Here is a 19,995-nt window from a genome sequence, read left to right on the forward strand (position 1 = left end):
AAATCACCTTCATCCATATCAGTTTGAAGTTGAAACGTAAATTTGTTGCCATTGTGTGTTCTTATCAGCTTTCTCAATAGAGCCTGTTAGCATCCAAGCAATATGGCAGACGTTAAGTTTTGATTCTGGGAGTGAGGTCCCACCCACTGATCTGTGACAGTTCTGTAGCTTCAGTGGTCGGAAATATGATGAACTAGCGTTGTAGTTTCACCCCCGCTAACCACAACAGCCACCGATGATGCAAAAGGACAATTTTTGCGTCACTGGAAGCTCCTTTTCAGACAAGAAATACAAAGATTTCCCCGTCTCAGTGGAAAATGAGGGTGGGATGCACGACCATTCAAAAATACTACCAGGTTTCTAATGATACAAAGCTTAATGCAAATGGTTGAAGTGTCCCTTTAACATTCAAAGTGCCTCTATTCTTTCAAGTTACGGGAAAACATTAACTGAGGATGTGTCGGAGCTTTTACCTGAGAGCTCTTCCATGACCTCAGCAGGGTCCTGATTGGTCGTTACATCCTGGTGTCCTGATGCCATGGAGATGCAGCCACTCCTGGTTAACGGGGAGAGAGAGAGAGTGAGGATCAGCCTCAACATAACTTTTATGCAGTACTTAAATGACAACATAACAAAAACACATTTTGCTACTGAATCCTTTCCCGAGCTAAACTTGTCTCATTAAGAGCAAAAACTACGAGGGCATAAATTGGTGCACAAACTTTTTTTCCCTCATTGCACTTCCCAGGCTCTGTAATTTACTTTATATAACTTACATAGCCTCTATGCCCTATCATTAAATGTCAAACTGAGCACCTATAGGGTATTGAGGTTCCCTGGTTTACAAAGGGGTTACATTTGTGTAGTGACCATACCAAAGCATAGTGTAATTATTTCCATTAAAGGTCAACAAATGATATACCTTATCAACAAGTTTAAATAAGTCTCAGAGCTCCCCAGAACATATCTGTAAAGTTTCTTGTCATAAATCCACTCTGATCCTGTACTCTGACCTTCAAAAGTGGCTTGGTATGGTTTAGTTTTAAAAACCTAAAAAAACAACAAAGGGCATTACAGAGATAGCAAGTTCAGTACATTACTAATATAGTAGTCCCTACGAATCTACTGAAGATATTTTAATCATAGTTATCCGGGATGGCAACCATTGGTTTCTCAACTTTGAATATGAACCATAGACATCAGCATTTGGCCACAACAATGTTAGTTTTCTAGAGAAGAAATAACCATATTTGGATGAGAGGGTTCTTCTGGAGAGGTGCGAATGGTTGACAAATCACAATTCAGAAAAACAAATGTTATACCTGTAGACAATGTGTCCCTCTGGTGAGGGATCGACGGTTTTTCAACACATACCAGGTAAATTTAAATAACAAGTCTTCTAATTACAGTCCACCATAATGTCTACGAGGAAAAGCCAACAACCATCATGACTTGCATGAACGAGCCAACATGTAAAAAGAAATGAGCTCACAAGCTATAGGTAAAACTATCAATACAATCACACCAGAATTACGTTCACCTAAAACGCATGTGTACAGGATACTTGAAGGCCAGTAAATTCCATTAACAACATAGAGAGCCATACTTTTTTCTGATTTATACATGAAAAGTATAATAATAAAATAAATAAAGCTCAAGTCCAGTCACAATTCACCAAAAAGGCTGAGTAACACAAACATCTAAACTATCAGTCGATGAGGAACATATGATACAGTTCAAGGGGACATTCAGCCGCTCCAGCGTCCCTTGCATTGTTAGAGAACGGATCCCTCTGAACTTACTGTTCAGAACTTCTGTTCTGTTTGCTACTTCAGATGGCTATGGCATATCATTTGTTTCAATATCTTTTATTTGTTTTTTTTGCCAATGACACGGCTGCTCAGCAAGCCATTCTTGTTGTTTAACAAACTGTCAAACTATATTTTTTGTCAACGACATGTGCAAATGTGAGTGACTTTAAATCTTTCCAGTATACTGTTTGCACCCTGGTTCAAAGCTGAGCCAAAGTGTTAATGAACTGCGGGAGCTCGAAGATCAACAATTCCATTAGAATATGACTCTATGATTAATAAACAATGAATTATTAAAGTTTTTCAGGATTAAGTCATACAGTGGGTAACCTGGCCATGGGTGCATTGGGGCCCACGTCCTAATGAACTCGACTCCTTGAAGGAGAGTAAAAGAAGGAAGTGTGTTGAGGACTTTGAGGTGAACAGGTCTACTACAGGCTGTGCTGTATTATGCCATAATTAAAAAATAATTCATATATGAATGCAAAACATATATGAACTTGTTTTGCAACCTGACAAGCAAAATTTAAAAGGAGACCCCTAAAAAATATGTTTCACTGAAGGTCACTGGTAGGCCCTATGCCCTACACCATCTCAGGTCAAATATGTTTTTGTTGTTTCTGACACCTGACTTGCATTTGTGCACACAGATCGTATACAGGGCTAAGAACATCCTCTGATGGTCATGAACAGTGGAATGGAAAAGCAAGTTACATTGTTTTTTTTCATTTTGCAATGTACTATTTCTCACAATTGCTCATTATTTTTGCCTTAGTTTAGATTATCCCTCTACAGATTTGCATGGTCTGCAGTGAAAAAAAAACACATTTTACCAAATGTGTGTACCTGCGAACTAGACAGAGTGAGAGTCTGTGAGTGTGTACTAACCTGTTTATATAATGGATTAGCAAACAGAAGAATTCCGACCACTAGGAGATCTGCCTTTTTTTAGATGGATGATATAACCTTGTTACCACCCACAGTGAGCAAGAGCATTGACTAACAGAGTGAAGATAAACATTTCCATTTGGCCACTTCTCAGACCTTTACTGTGGGAAAGAATGATAGCATAGAAACAACGCACACACATATGCACACACACACATTTAATTTCTCATATCTGTCTATTTCTGTCTATCGTAGTGTTGCTTGTTTCCCTTGTGTGTTTTTGTCTTAATATTTCCTAGTTTAGTCTTTAGTGTTTCCTGTTTTTATTTTGTAAAGTTTCTTTTATTTTGTAAAGTTTCTATTGTGTTTTATATTGTAGTTCTTTTCCCCAGTGTTTCTTGTCTTGTATTTTCTTCATGCCTGTGATTTCCCTCCAAACCTGATTGCCCTCATTATGTCTCACCATTTGTCTGATTTCCCCATGTCTATTTAGTCTCAGTGTTCCTTCCCTCTTGTCCGATCATTGTTAAGTTTCAGTCTATGTTCTGTTGTTGGTTGTCACTCTTTGTCAGATTTTTTCTCAGAGTCAGATCTTCCCTGTGGTTTCCTTCTGGCTTGTGGATTTTTTCAGTTTGGACATTTTGTTTAAAATAAATGACTTTGATTTTCTCAACCTCCTATGTTTTTTTTCACACTGGAACGTGACCTATAATATGACCAAAAATGGACCCAGCAGAACCTTTGGACAGAATGGATTTTTTTTGGTAGGGTACAATATATCCAAGGCATTTTTCGCATGGCCTCCTTGGAAGTCAGGAGCACTGCTAAGATTGAGCAGTCCCCTTTGACTAGTACCCGCCTGGCCATTTTTTCTGGTAGCCGTGGAGGCCAAAGAAGGAGAAGTGGCTACCATGGCTCCCGTCGACATTTTCTGCCCAACGCCTCAGAGTCATCGCTCCACAGCGCGCCAGAGGCATTGCTGGCCGGAGAGTCATCGCTTCCCAGCGCCCCAGTGATTCTGCCCCTGTGCTCCCCAGTGCCTCAGCCTCCCAGTGCTTCAGAGCCTCAGCCTCCTTGTGTTTCTGTTCAAGCAGAGCGCCGTCTGCCGCCAGTTCCAGCAGAGCGCCGTCTGCTCCCAGTTACGGTGGAGCGCCATCTGCTTCCAGTCCATGCAGAGCGCCTTCTGCCACCAGTTCAGGCAGAGCGTCGTCTGCTCTCAGTCCCTGTTCCTGCAGAGCGTCGTCTGCTCTCAGTCCCAGTCCCTGCAGAGCGTCGTCTGCCACCAGTTACGGTGGAGCGTCATCTGCTTCCAGTCCCTGCAGAGCGTCGTCTGCCACCAGTTACGGTGGAGCGCCATCTGCTTCCAGTCCCTGCAGAGCGTCGTCTGCTACCAGTTACGGTGGAGCGCCATCTGCTTCCAGTCCCTGTTCCTGCAGAGCGCCGTCTGCCACCAGTTACGGTGGAGCGCCATCTGCTTCCAGTCCCTGCAGAGCGTCGTCTGCTACCAGTTCCGGCAGAGCGTCGTCTGCTCTCAGTCCCTGTTCCTGCAGAGCGCCGTCTGCCACCAGTTACGGTGGAGCGCTGTCTGCCGCCTTTGCCTGCTGAGCGACTCCGGGCCCCCTGTGCCTGCTGAATGCCATCAGCCCCTTTTGCAAATGTCTGATGAGCCTCGTCTGTCTCCTGTTCCTGTGCCTGCTGAGCTCCGTCAGCCCCCTGTGCCTGCTGAGAGACTCCAGCAGGCACCCTTCTAAGGTGTGCCCTAGAAACAGCTTACAGTAGCTATATCATAATATACTGTAGTATTGATAATACTGTTATTTGTCCAAACTTTTGACTGGTAGTGTATATATGTTTCTACACATTTATCTTCATGTACTGCTCTTTTTCAGAATGGTAAATGGACTTAAGCTCTTTTCAAGTCGTGTGACTACTCAAAGCGCTTCAACGCCACAGGTCACACCTACACATTCACACACTAAAGGCAGAGGTTACTAACTAATCCCATTCAGACACATACAAACTCTGCCAACGAAGCAGCGGGAGCAACTTGGGGTTAAGTGTCTAGCTGCAGGAGTGGTGGATCGAACTCTTTAACTTCTGGTTGAGAGAAGTGTTAAGGGTGTTTAAATTCAATAAATGCATGTGATGCTGATGTTGTAAAATCTATGAGTAATCCTGTTTAATACTTGTGATCTCAATACCAATCATAATAATCGTGATTATGATTTTTTACATAATTGAGCAGCACTAACTTCAAGCTTTAATAACAAATTCACACCACTTCTGTCAAATTACACCCGTACAAGCACCACTAAACTGGTAAACCACATCAATAAGGGACCAAAGTATCAGAGAATGACAACAATTAATCAGCAGCAGAGACAGAGCCTAAGATCTTACAAATCAATTGAGTGCAACAGCTTTAAATTGAGATTTTATATTTGACTTTTAATAAAGCACCAGCAGCAATGTTGTTGTTTTTTGACACAGTTACAGTCACTATAGCTGTGACTAGTTCAAGACCTCTTGTAATGCACCCTCCTTTACATAACATGATTAAAATACATTTACGACTCCTTGTGAAGCTTTGACAAAACAATACTCTTGGTTGTGCGGCTGTGCACTGTAAAAGCAGGGCTAAACCTAAGTCATGTGAGAGCTGTTAGAGAAGAATGAGCTTACAGTCTTTAAGAATAATATTCTCTTCTACTGCTGCACCCTTAAAGCTCCTGTCAGGAGTTTCTGGAGCTTTTATAAAACAGACTAGAATTAATATTGTTTCCTTTTACTACAAAGCCAGCGTGATCAACAGCATTAAGGATGAATATTTCTATAGTTTGAGATCGAGTGCCTCTGGCTTTTATTGTATTTATACTGGTGTCAGATGAGGTGATTAACAGCACACAGAAGAAACAGCCTGTTTTTTAATCATTTTCCGCAGGTCATATGATTGACTTTTAAAGAAAGCAAGACAACATTTTTCATCAGATAAAAAAAATGTATCTTAATAGCTGTTTTCACTCAATCAAAAGCTGTCTCATCTGAACATCTGCCTCAGGCATCCAGCCAGCGGTCCTTGTGACTATAGCAGCAACTGCACAGTCAGATTTCTCTGTACTCAAGTGAAGGGCTGTACTTGTGATATCTGATAGACTTTTAATATAGATTAGTTATGTAAAAGACTCTTTTTGAAATAGACGGATTCTCACTTATTCGTGCTGACAGGAACGAAGGCTCGGGGAAAACAAGGGGGGGAGGCTTCTGTGTTTATATAAATGAGCGATGGTGCTGTCAAAATTCAATCAAGCATGTAATATGTAACAGTTACTTTGAACTGCTGAGCATTAGATTAAGATCTTTTTACCTCCCTCGGGAATTCGGCAACATTCTGTTATTTGTTGTTTATGTCCCACCCAGCGGCAAAGCATGGCGTGCTGCTGCCTCAATAGCAGAGTGTGTTTGTAATTTACAACAACAATTCCCAAATGCCCCTGCCATTGTTCTTGGAGACCTAAATTCCTGCAACCTAGAGAAAACGCTTCCAGGTTCTCAACAGGTTGTAAAATGTGGAACAAGGAAGGAAAACACAAATTCTACATAAACATCAGCAATGCATATCAATCCATGAGCAAACCACCAATATCTAACGCTGACCATAATGTGGTGTATCTCATCCCAACGTATGTAACCAAACTGAAAAGCAATACACCTCAGATCAAGGAGTTAAGACAATGGACCCAGGACAGCAAGGATGCTTTGGGAGCCTGCTTTGACTGCACTAACTGGGAGGTGCTGAGAGAGGTCTTTGAGACACCTGCACACAAGAGACACCTGGAAGAGGCTTTTAATGACGGTAATCTCAGGAAAATGTAGGAGAACATGAAAAATATGGCAGGTATGCCAAGAAAACAACATTAGTCATTTGTAACAATGAATGAACTTGCCTCTGCTGTAGAGCTGAACACTTTCTTCACAAGGTTTGAGGACCTTACAACTGGAGAGAGCTGCAGTGATGTGTTGAGGTCAGTACATTAGCGGACTGATGACAGGGTAGAAATCTCAGTGGGTCAGGTGTCCACCGGCCCCGACAACATCAGTGCCTCTGTGATGAAAAACTACAGTAAAGAACTTGCCCCAGTGTGGCAGCCCATGTTCCTGGACACACACACTGTCCCCACCGCCTGGAAAACCTCACACATAATACCACAAAGAAAGCATGCCCGAAGGAATTCAATGACTTCCGGCCTGTAGCTTTAACCTCGGTTTTAATGAAGTCACTGGAAGAAATCATCCCTGACATGGTCTCTCAGTCTGTACAGGACAGTTTGGACCCCTACCAGTTTGACTAGTAGGGGTCCAGCACTGAAGATGCTGTAGCCACCCTCATGCACCTTGTCTCAAAGCATCTGGACACTCAAAAAAGTAAACATTATGCTAGAGTATTATTCATTGACCTCTCACCCGCATTCAATACAATTCAACCACACGTGTTGCTCTCCAAAAATGCATCAGTTGGAGATGAATCCTTATTTAATTCATTGGTACCACTCCTTCCTCATCAACAGACAGCAGCGGGTGAGAGTAAATGACACATACTCCCCCCTGGTCACAACGAGTAGCGACGCTCCACAAGGATGTGTCAGCTTATCAAGCTTGTCAGGTATCTTTGGTAACACACAGTATGCACCTCCACCAGTCATCATTCACGATGGGCATATTAGATGAACAGTGCTCATCTTTTAAATATCTGAGAGTGTATGTAGACAGTGGTCTTTCCTGGACACACCATGTGGTTTACCTCTGTAACAAGGTCCAACAGAGGGTTTATTTTCTGAGGAGACTCAGATCATTCGGAGCCCGTGAGAAGATCTTACACATGTTCTTCTGCTCCACCATCCAAAGTGTCCTGCAATACGGAGGCCCAGTCTGGTTCTGCAGCCTCTCAATCCGGTTAACGTCTAGGCCACCAGCGCCACTACGCTCTGCTCTGGTCCACATACGCCGTGAGTCTATTTTCGACGGACCACAACATAATAGGTCAACTTTTAGTTTTGTCGGGTAAATTTGCTAAACTTATCTTTGTGGCGTAAAAATACTGTTAATTGAATCAAGGTCTACTGTTTGTTCCCCATCCGACTTTATGAGCAGCTTAATGACCACATAGCCCCGCCCCCTTCTGGTGTCAGTATTTATGTCAGTGTTTACAATGATAGGCTATGTGCTGAAATGGCTTTAGCCCACTGCAGTAAGGATTAGCATCTCCATTACAACGGGTCAACTCGCTGAAGGTGTGTTTAAAAGGATGTCTTGCTGATGATTGAAAAAAGCCAGCTGTGGCTGTGACTCGTGGTCAAAGCAGCATCTGTAAATACTGTTACAAAATCATTGCTAATTGTAGTTATGCTAAACTTCAGTTAATACAATTATAAAGACATTTCAATTCCAGAAAGTTCTTTACAATAAAAATCCCTAGTTATGATGTTTTTTAAAATACCTTTCTTATGATTCAGGACATGGGGTGTTTTCAGCAGTAAGAAATTAACACAACCTCGGATGTCTTAAAAAGCAAAACAAAGGACAGCAACAAAACAAACCACTGCAGTTTCACTTAGGAGCTGTAACGTACTGAGAACTGAACAAACAGTGACTTGTAAAAACATCTTTCTCTGGTCTACTAAAGTGAAGACAGTGACATTTAAAACATCTCATATACGCTCATATATGAACTATATATTTATAATCCTGCCTCTCAGTAGAGGTTTAGTTGCAGCTAAATCAGGACATAGGACATGGCTGCATTGGAAAGAAAACCCAACCAGCCTCAACATAATAAACTAAAATAAACCTGTTTACAAGGAGAAAAAGAGCATGTGCAGTAGCTGAAACATTTCTCTTCATTATATTATATATAGCCTACTGATTGAATACTATAAGCCTCCATAATTATTTATACTGTACATCGTTACACAATGCTACCAGGTGAAATAAAGTGGCTGGTAAAAGACAACCACAGTGACAGGGAGGGGCTTTCTTGTCTTGCTCAAGGACACCTCGGCAGAGCTCAGGAAGTGAACTGGCACCTCTACAGCTACCAGACCAATTTCCATCCTTGATCACCTCCGCACTCTGACTTGAACCAGCAACCCTCTGGTTCCCAACCCAAGTCCCTACTGACTGAGATACTGTAGCCCTACAACTTTCATTTTGAAAGGGCTGATGCATTAAAAACCAGAGAGTAAGAGAGATATCTAAAAGCAGAAGTTTTTTCATTTGCAAAGGAGAGGCCTTAGTGAGAGTGAAAGAGGTAAATCGGAGGGCGACTTACAGCTTTTCCAAAAGCAGAGCTTATAAATGCATGTAAAAACGTTTAATGTGCAAGGGCAGGGTAGGTAATAAGTCAAACAATATAAAGTCTTAAAACGATCTGAAAGGTCATGCTCTAATATCGACCACACTCCTACAGAAAAGAGAAAATACATTCACTTTCAACTTAACATATGTTAGGTTGTAATGAAACCTTATACCCACCTAGCTGAGCAACATTACATGCGGTACACACATAGAAGAATCTTAAGAACAGACTGAACAATTTCTGACACTAAAACTACTAATATGGTTTCTAGTTTTGAGACGTTCAAGATAGATTAAATAATAGTAATTGTGCTTAATTATGGTGTGTTGTAACTGATAACTCCTTCGTGTGAATGCGAGTGGAGTGGGGATTGGAGGTGTGCCGCTGGAGGAGAGCGGAGGCTTCAGTAAGGTTGAGGTGTTGCCAAACAGCAGTTTGTTTTGGGTACATGCTGGTGCTCAAGGGCGACATCTACTGGATCAAAAAGTCACACATTCTTCCTTTAACTTTTATGTCATTTTCAAAAAATACATACAAGACATAGAGCATTTCATCCTGGTTAACAGATGCTCTTAATGTAACCTCTTTAATATGAGTATAGGTACATTATATCTGCAAATAGAAATCATGCTCTGTATGTGTCACCACTATAATCTTAAATAGATGCTGAAATAAAAGGTTAAACAACAGACAATAAGTACTTCTCTAATATTACATTTTCCCATTTTGTATATAAAGCTATAAAATAGAAGTTTATATTCAAGCTAAATTGGCCAACTGCAAACTGTCACTGATCATCAAATGCTTGCATGAAGACACAGTCTCATGTTAATCATTCTTCCTGTCGGAACAGGGTGACTAGTGGACCCGCAACAGCCTGTTGCAGCTAATCACGCTAATAAGTAGGAAGCTTATCTACCAACAGTCACTACAGCTCTTGAGTATTTATGTGTGGCTGCAAGGTGATGTAAGGGTTAAACCTGTGACTCCCTGTAACTATATCCTGTCAGACACAAACAATATAATGAGTCAATACTAAACCAGACTGAAATGATGGATTGTTGCTGTTCAGAACATTGCGATTTGACTTGTTTTAATTGTTCAATAGAGAAAATGAAATATGTTTATCAAATGACGAGTCAGATTTCAAGTCAAGGCTCAAAGATTTACTTCTAAAAAAAATATGCTCTGCCATCTAATATACCATCCTAGTACAAAAATAAGTATCATCTCAGTGCTGAGGCAACTGCAAGAAAAAAAGCCTCTGTAAGTAAAAACCACGAGTCACAGTGACCATCAGACCCTTCAAAGTGTGTTTCCTCGGCTGTGGCTAATTTCAGAAACCAGGTTTGTTCAAATTTGCATCCTGAATCTCTCTCTCTTCCTTCAGTGCAGGAAGGATGTCAGACACCTTGGAAATTGAATAAATCAGTCACTTAAACCGACATAGAGTGGCTTCATTTCAGAGAGGGAAGGATCATTGGTGTTACTTACATAACAAAGATGAGAGAGAAAGTTATAATGCGATAGCGAACACAAGGTCTTTCTGGAAAGCTTAAAAAAAAAAAATCATAGAAATGTAAAACACATCAAGTTTGGTGCTTCTCCTCTAAATCTGGGTCAATCCAATTACACTAAGTTGACGTTTGGCTTCCAGGCTACGGGGAAGGAAGTGACACACAGGTGTGATCGAGCAATACAGCACAGACTGGTGATTACAGGGAAAGAGCAAACGAAACGGGATTTTGTAAAGCATTCACTATAGATCTATCATACCCTCAAAATAACTAGGAGTTACTAGTGTTCTTGTTTTTAATTAGAAGCCTCTAAAAACAAGAATATGTCATTATAGGAGATCAACTCTGTCTGTTCTAAGATTAGGAAGCCTTTCCGTCTTTCAAAACAATTTAAATGACAGATACAGACGACCTATCTAATCAGTGGTTCTATAATAAACTCCTCAAAAAGAGTTCGGAAACGTTATTTCGGGCAATTATTTCGCCATTTTAACAATACTACTTGGTGTTGTATTATATATTGTTGGAAAGCCTGATTAGTCACCTTCACAACACGGTATAACTTGTAGAGATCATGTATAATGAGCAACACAGCTAAACGTGTGGGTAGTGGATTTTGGCACATTTCTTTTGGGCACTACCTCCACGTTTAGCTGTGTTGCTCATTCCAGTAATACACGATCCCTACAAGTTATACCGTGTTGTGAAGGTGACTAATCAGGCTTTCCAACAATATATAATACAACACCAAGTAGTATTGTTAAAACGGCAAAATAATTGAATAGATTTTGAGTTCAACAACACAACGACAAAGCAGCGGGAGCAACTTGGGGTTAAGTGTCTTGCATAAGGACACCTCGGACATGTTGCTGCAGGAGCTGGGGATTGAAACCTCTGACCTCCCGGTTGAGAGACGACCGACTCTACCAACTGAGCCACAGCCGCTGGAAACACTGTTAAGGTTGAATTTTTCTTTATACATTTTTTAAATCACTGATCATGATCAATAATTACTTAGTCGCACTGAAATAACATTTCTATCCTACTATGTCAATATAGCTAACAGTGAGATTGAGAGGGATAGAGTGTGTGTGTGTGTGTGTGTGTGTGTGTGTGTGTGTGTGTGTGTGCGTGCGTGCGTGTGTGCGTGCGCGTGTGCGTGCGCGTGTGCGTGTGTGTGTGTGTGCATGTGTTCAGCTCTCTGTTGATAGACCTCAGAGGAATGTTGGTCAGTTTCTCTTCTTAGAAAAAAAAAGTGGATGTTGGTATTTCCTGAAACTGCCCTGTGTCTGGACTACATGATAACAAAGGAGAAAGGGGCTGGGAGAGTGAGGAAGTCATGGGAAAAGTTAGAGAGACAGTGATAACTGGAAGACATGTTAATGTTTGACAATAAAAGTATTTCATGTATTTCAAAAGTGTGTACTGAACAATCACATAGTTAGAGCTACAGTTAGACACTCTTTCTTTTTCTTTTTTTTAGATTTATTTTTGGGCTTTTTGTGCCTTTAATGGAGAGATAGGACAGTGGATAGATCAGGGAGAGAGAGAGTAGGGCATGACATGCGGGAAAGGAGCCATAGGCCGGATTTGAACCTGGGCCGCCCGCTTAGAGGACCATAGCCTCCATACATGGGCGCGCGCACTAACCACTGAGCCACCAGTGTCTTTAAGGAGGTGGGGGCAAAGGCATGGGGTCACTTGTGTATTTGAATACACATTTTTAAAATGTTTCAGATTTTTCAATGTGGTTGTTTATGTGTTTTTGGTTGTTGTTGTGATTTTTCTATGTTGTGTTATGCTGTCTTCTAGTGTGTCAATGATTGTTTGGCTGCTTCACCGGCAAGGTCTGTCTTTCAAAAGAGATTCTTGATCTCGATGGTACTTCCTGTTAAAATACGGGTAAAATACAAATTCAATAAATAAAAATAGGAAGGCCTATATTACATCCAGTCAAAGTCAATACCTCACCTCGCCTTGCCTTGCACTGAATCAGCCTTTTTTCTGAATTCAAACGTCTTCATTTACTGAAACATGATGAACACATCATACACTTCAGTCCACTTAAAGACAGTCGAGATAAAGACAGCTTTCTGGATTCAGATGTGGATCTCCTCTCGCTCACCCCTGCAGTGCCCTTTTCCTCGTCTTTTTGTAGCCTCTCCCTGTCTCCCATACTCTAAAGTACAACATGCATGGGCTGAACCCGATCTCACACAGTACAGAAAGTGGGAGGAGGTGCTCTGTGGTACTCTGAATTCCAGCTCACATCTGGAAACCATCTTCCCTCTCTCTCTCTCTCTCTCTCTCTCTCTCTCTCTCTCTCTGTCCCTTTGTGCATTCTCTCGGCCCTTTTTTCCAGTCCCTTTTTGTTGTAATGTAAATAGCCTTGTAATCATACTTCTGCCCTAAGCCTGCTGCACTGGGTCATGTGTGTGTGTGTGAGAGAGTTTACACACAACATAGTCTTCCAAATGCTGGGATCTCTTCTCATTTTGCCTTCTTGGGTCACAGCTAAGGTTGATCGGCTGATAAAACGAAACTGTCTTGAACTCGGCTTGCTTACTCGAGCCTTTTTTACATTGACCCAGCAATGTGTTGTAATACTGATGTTCCAGAATTTGATTTACAAAGCGTTACAGGGCTGCAGAAAGGTGAGGCACAACTTGTTAAGAAACAGCACAAGCTCCACACACACACACACACACACACACACACACACACACACACACACACACACACACACACACACACACACACACACACACACACACACACACACACACACACACACACACACACACACACACACACACACACACACACGCCACAACACAAACAAAAACACACACACAAGCACACACACAAACACAAACACACACACACACACACACACACACACACACACACACACACACACACACACACACACACACACACACACAAGCACACACACAAACACACACACTGTGTTACAGGGATGTGGTTTCATCTCAGTTACGCCTCCGTTTCTACCTCCTATGTCTGCTAACAGCACATCGACTACACCCCACCATTACCGCTCCTCAGCATTACATTGACGGCTAGGCGTAACAGGGGCGTTAAAACAGAAAGTAGTAGAAACTAGTGTGTGTTTCTCATTGTGTTTATTGAAGCAAGAGCAGGCACACAAGTAGAGGAATTTAAACGGAAAAAATAATGCAACTTTCTGAGTCGATGTTAAGTCCAAAGCAAAAAATCTCTCTCGCAAAACCTCCTCGTTCCCTTAGTGCCAGCACCACTTCCTACCTCCTGCCATCTGCGCTCATGTTCAACCAGCAAGCAGCTCTGAAATACAGAAAGACACTGACGAATGTGATCTAGTAAATCAACTTGCATAGCGCTTTAAGTCTTGATGGTAGAAGCTGCTAAAATGAAAAGTCATTAATCCCGTTCATACACAATTATACTCCACTGACGAAGCAGCAGGAGCAACTTGGGGTGAAGTGTTAGGTCTTGTCTTGGTCTTGGAGCACTCTGGTCTCGGGTATGTCTTGGTCTCGGTGTGTGTGTGGACTACAACACTCTTGTCATGACCATTGTGAAATACCCTGAGTCACAGGTTTACACACCATCATACACCTGAATTACAACATAACCTATGGACACCGGCAGCAGCTGGACGCCAGTGTGTTACTGTTGTGTTTTTTAAGGAACCTTGGAACTTACTTTCCTGATCTGCTGAGTCAGCGAAATCCATGTAATGTAATTATGGGCTCGCTGGCTAACAATATGCTGCTAAAGCGAGCTATCTAAACCGTTGTCAAATGTGCTGTTACACTGTATTGTAAGGAATAATGATGGCATTGTTTGGTGGTTGTGACACCATATGAATGCTGCTGCTTTTAAAAAAAGAACCACCCTGTGCCTCTGACACTTTGACACTGTGTGTGCATGATCCTATAGTCTGAAAGGATGAAGAGGAATGGAGAATATATCTTCAGATTGAAAAGTTTATAATGTAAAAAAGAGCGACAGACTGCATGAGGGCTGGTAGCCTGCAGACTTTACACATATTATAGCAACAGCAAGTCATATTTTATGTGTAAAGAATATGTATCTTGAATATTTTAAAATGCATTTCCATGTGTACAATAAAAAGCATTTTATATATCAAATTAATAGCACACTAAATCATAAGTCTGATATACTCATTGTTAGGGAAATGTTGGAGGGGGCCTAAGGATTTAGATTTCAACTGCTAAACATACTCATATACTAGTGTGCAAATATATCCTAAATAAATCACTTAACACTAAATTCAAGGCAGTTCAGGATTATAATCAGGTGCTTTTTTATGAATAAGTTTCTTAAAACCAGTTTACAACAAACACAGATTTATAACTGATATCTCATATATCATTAAAATACAATAAATCTCGAGTTCTAACTTCTTAACACTTGATTTAATGTCGACTTGAGTTTGTGATGGTAAAAGGCATAGATCATTTTATAGTATGTTTTACACTTCTTGGTCTCAGGTCTACATATTGGAAAGTCCCTGAATCCAGAGTTAAATCGTTCGTCCCTTTAACCAGGCTCAGAAACCTTCCCTACATCGCCACATAAGTCCCTGATTCAAAGAGAAAACACACAAAGCAAAAAGCATTGCAGGACAAAGAGTAGATCACGTATCGATCCCCTGTCAAACATCACAATAACACAAAAGTAGATGTGTCAAAGAGCTGAAGTTTAAAGCTCAACATGAACACGGGAGGAAAACTTACTGTGTCTGCTCAATCTCAAACGGTCTCAGGGTGAACTCATCCCTAAGAGCCTGCAGCCAAGACATCGGTGTTGTTAGTGGATTTATTATTGGATTATTCTTCGCAGTCTTGCCAGAGAGTCCGCTGCTCTGTGGTGCTGCGTTCAGAGGCGACTCGGAATTGCCACAATGTGCCTGGTGGCAACGGATTACCCACAACACCAAGAGTATTTCTGATTCAATTTCCTGTTCAGTTTAGACATTTAACTTATGAAACGTCATTAAGCAGATGAGCTATGATCTTTATTTCTGTAATTTTAATTTATGAAAGATGAAGCACATTGCGATTACTTTGCATAAACGTAAGGTCATTTAACATTTCCACAACTATCTTCAGACAAGGAAACAAATGATGTATTCTATTAGTTTGAGATAACATAAAAAACACACCCTGATTATGTGATAGTTGTCCAATACTTCCGTGAAACATTGTGAATATTGTCTCAAAGAATAATAAAGTCAGGAATACTCCATCAGCCTGTTTAATTACGTTGATAACATTAGCTTTTGATTGATTGATTGATTGAAATGTTTGAACTTTGAGTTCTTGATGTCAAAATGATCTTCTGACAATCATATATTCATCCAACTCTTAGCTAACCTCTCTAACATATTGAGTATGAATATGAACCTGTAGTTTTGTTAAGATTAAACAAAATACAAAGGCTCCTTGACTTGGTGAGCTGAACAAGTTTGGGTCCTGCAGTTTAGTTTAAACTTAACAAGGACATTAACCCAAAGGTATCTGGAAACATACACTCTTAAAAGAAAGCAGCTATATAAACAATGATTCTTTAACTTTACTGCAGAAAGGGAGTTTCAGGATTTAAATGCGGACTCTGGCCTTGTGGGTCACAATCAAACTAACATAGTTGGCATTCCTCTGTTCCTGATGTATCTAAACTGACTCAGGCTGAAAACAGACGACTTTCCAAGGTTAGTGGAAGCCTCGGTTACATGATCTGCTGAACTTAAACACACTTTTGGCTTTCTTCTCGTAAAGGAAGCCGAACAGAAGTTCAAGTTTACTGACGGGTGTTAAGGAATAAAAGTTATTTGGTTCCTGCTGGAGATAGTTTAAAGGGAGAATATGTATTATGAGACTTAATGCTGCCACCTAGTGTTGAGGCTGTTTTATTGCATTCAATTAGCCTATATTCAGAACAAAAAGCTGAACATAAAGCTTGGTCATTAGAGTAGCATAAAAACAGAATGAATAAACAATTTGTGTTCATCAAGGCCTACATTTAGATTTTGTTCTTCAGTTTTCACCCTCATGTCTACAAAAAATGCAAACCATCTAGTTAAACTGGATCCAAAAAAGTGAAACTCTTACACTACCAAAAGGCACAATAAATTCTTCTTTTTGGAACCAAATGAACCTAAACTTTCCCAAAGTGCTGCTAATAAATTATTGACTGTCACACTTTGTTTCATTGTCAACTGCACAGCTCCTTCATTGCACATTTTGTACTTTTTGTTTCTTATATTTTTACATTTTTAAATTGTATATTATATATATTTGTAATTGCTTCTTATATTTCATTATTAAAGTTCTTGCTATTTTTGCTTCATTTCCTTTGTTAACTGTTTTTGCACCAATACACCAAGACAAATTCCTTGTATGTGTAAATGAACTTAGCAATAAAACCCCCATTCTGATTCTGATTGTTTACTTCAGACCTTTGCAGTTAAGAAGCTCAGATTACTTTTAATAATCAGATTACTCAGAGCTTGAAATGTCTTGCCTCAATAAAGGATTTTCCTAGTGTTCTGAAAGTATCTTAAATTCCATAATAAATAATTAAATATGTGATTATATTTAGACATTTTACACGTTATTTGTTACAATCTACATATTTATTAATTTAAAAAAAACAGTGAGGTCATATTACAAATGCTTTACATCTGTCCAAATCAAACGGTTAATGGTAGCGGGCAAGCTGCACCTTTATTATTTAACCACCAAACTCCAAATGGCTCTGTCCAGATACAGTAATTATCAATGTTCTTTAATTCCAATAGCCCTCCAAGGGCATTAGGTTAAAAGAGGTGAGCGTCATACTTTTATCTTCTGAAAATTAAAGGTCCTGGCCTATAGATGTCAGAATCTACCTGATTTAAAAGTAAATACTGGACTGAGAAAAAAATGTACTAGCTAGAAGTAAATAAAGGTATGATCTCAGAAGCGCACACAAGCAAACTATTGCAGATAACATATTGTTATATCTAAGATATCCTTTCTGTCCATGAAGGAAACCTTGGCTCTATTGAGGCTTTCTTTCAAACCTTTGATTCCTCTTTCAACTGGTCATAAACATCTTTAAGAGCACAAGGAATGAACTGCTAAAAAGGGCCAACCTAGACCACACATGTTTCGTATGCACTGGCCACATTGTATATTATACCAAGTATGTCAAAGCTGTTCAACCTACACAGTGTTTTTCAAAGTGAAGGTCCTCCTGACCCTCGGAGCGCAGCCAGGGGGTTCTATAGGGGGTCACAGAAACTTAGAGGGAAGAGGGGGGAAATGGAATAAAAATTAAAACAAACATTTCAATAGTTGTCTTTTTATAGGTGACATCAATGACTACATATCTATGCCTGTCTTTCAATTTAGAAAACTAACACACCACTCTAACCAATCAGAAATGGGAAGCCACTATAAGTGACAATGAGATATTTAAAAGCTGCAGTTCCATACCCTAAGAGGATTTATTATAACCAACCAGACAACACATTTGAACTTATTATTATTTAAATCAGTCAATCAAACAAACACCACCCATTTTAAAGTGTCAACAATAGCAACAAAATTACATTAGACTTTTTTGTCCCCTTGGGGAAATTCCTTTTCATAGCCCAGTTTCTGTCCAACAGTGAGCCAGCCAGGCTAGCCTTTCTTCACCTCAGTGTTCTGGACCTCCGTCCTAAGGGAAGTGGGGTGAGGTGGATGCTCAGTGGAAGTGTGATGTCCTCTTCTATTAAGGTGGCAATGCCTGTGATGGCCCTGTTGTTGAGTTCTGCCAGGTTGGGTGTGGGGAGACAAATTAATCTGGCTGCTGTTGTGCGAATGAGTTTGGCCATTGTTTTTAACAGATAACACATTGGAGAATCAGGTGGAACAGTACATTAGGATGGGCTGGATCATGCTCTGATATAGCAGCAGGAGGAGATTGGGGGGGGGGGGGGGGGGGGGGGGGGGGGGGCAACATAAAGTCCTTTCAGTGGTCGGATGGCTGACAGTCTTTGATGGCTATTTTTTAGGATGTCACTGGTGTGCTGGTCAAAACTGAGTTGATTGTCTAGTGTCACTCCAAAGTATTTGAAACTGTCAACTACTTCCACTGTTTGGGTATTGATGAGAAGCGGGTTCTGAGGGAGAGGGGGGACCAATTATTAATTCCTTTTTCATAGGGGCTTTGAGATGTAGATGGTTTACCTCACACCTCTGAGTGAAGTTTACATTAGTGTTGTGATAGTCCAGGACAAAGTTTTTGTCAATGAGCATAGCTCGGTTTGCGGTGTTGGGTGACGGGCTGGTGCAGTCATTGGTGTAGAGTGTGTACAGGAATGGGCTTAACACACATCCTTTTTACTTTTAGTAGGTAGTAGAGCTTAAAAGACACAGGAAATGTTGGGAGGAGAGAGTGGGGATGACATGCAGGAAAGGGCTGAGGACAAAATCGAATCCAAGGCTGATGCGATAAGAACAACATTTTTCATAGAAATTTTAGACAGGCATTTTTTCATGAAAATTTTAAACATGTCTGAAGTCAACATTTTTTCATGAAAATTTTAAACATGTCTGAAGTCAACATTTTTTCATGAAAATTTTCGACAGGTCCCGGTGAACATTTTTTTAATGAAAATTTTAAACATGACCGTGGTCAACCTTTTTTCATGAACATTTTTGACAGGTTTGCGGTCAACATTTGTTCACGAAAATTTTGAATAGGCCCTCGGTGAACATTTTTTTATGAAACTTTTCGACAGGTCCGCGGTCAACATTTTTTTTGAAGCTGAAATTTTTGAAGCCGAAAATTCTGCTGCGGATGCTGGCATATCAAGATCTATATGCTTTTGATAACAAATATCACCTAAGCTGTCTTGCCCATTACATTTCTGAAAGAAATGTGGCTGCAGCCAAACAAAAATGTCAAAATGAGGAAAAGGTGTCAATCCATGTTACGGCCTTCCAGGGTCTCATTGAAGAAATTGACCAGACATTGTTATCCCATGATATAGCTGTAAACTCACTGAGTGCCCTTGTAGAAAGAGTTGAAGAGCAATCTGAAAATGCACTCAACTCGTGATAAAATAGAAGCTGCTCAATCACTACAAAGACAAACTTATGCTTGTAGAACGGTAGGGTAAATCAGATTTGGAGTTTACCAGTTTACCTATTGGCCTTGTGATGAGGGAAGCTGCTCTACTCAAAGAAAAGGACACAAAAGAAAGTGATGATGTGCATTTAGAATGCAATCCCAACAATGTCTGACACTCAAATATTACACCTTGCAGCAGGTGTATTGAGGAACACCATGGAAGAAGTAAAGCAATACTCCTACTTCTATGCGAGTAGTGAACATCTGTCATCTTGTTCTTGTCAGGATTATGTAC

At 40.5% G+C, this 19,995-nt stretch overlaps 1 protein-coding gene across 2 annotated transcripts in view; it reads right to left on the reverse strand.

Annotated features, from left to right (window-relative positions):
• The window catches only part of zgc:66433 (uncharacterized protein LOC321250 homolog), a 31,786-nt gene extending 16,294 nt beyond the window's left edge, over positions 1-15,492 (reverse strand). For both annotated transcript variants that reach the window (XM_061048754.1, XM_061048753.1), the window contains exons 1-2: positions 15,335-15,492; positions 474-556 (exon numbers count right to left, since the gene is read on the reverse strand). In XM_061048754.1, coding sequence (XP_060904737.1) covers positions 474-556; positions 15,335-15,399 — 148 coding nt within the window. In that variant the 5' untranslated portion in view covers positions 15,400-15,492. The remainder of the gene's footprint in view (positions 1-473; positions 557-15,334) is intronic.
• Positions 15,493-19,995: the final 4,503 nt, after the last annotated feature.

This window comes from Labrus mixtus, chromosome 10 (genome assembly GCF_963584025.1).
Source record: "Labrus mixtus chromosome 10, fLabMix1.1, whole genome shotgun sequence".
In the NCBI taxonomy this organism is placed as follows: Eukaryota; Metazoa; Chordata; class Actinopteri; order Labriformes; family Labridae; genus Labrus; species Labrus mixtus.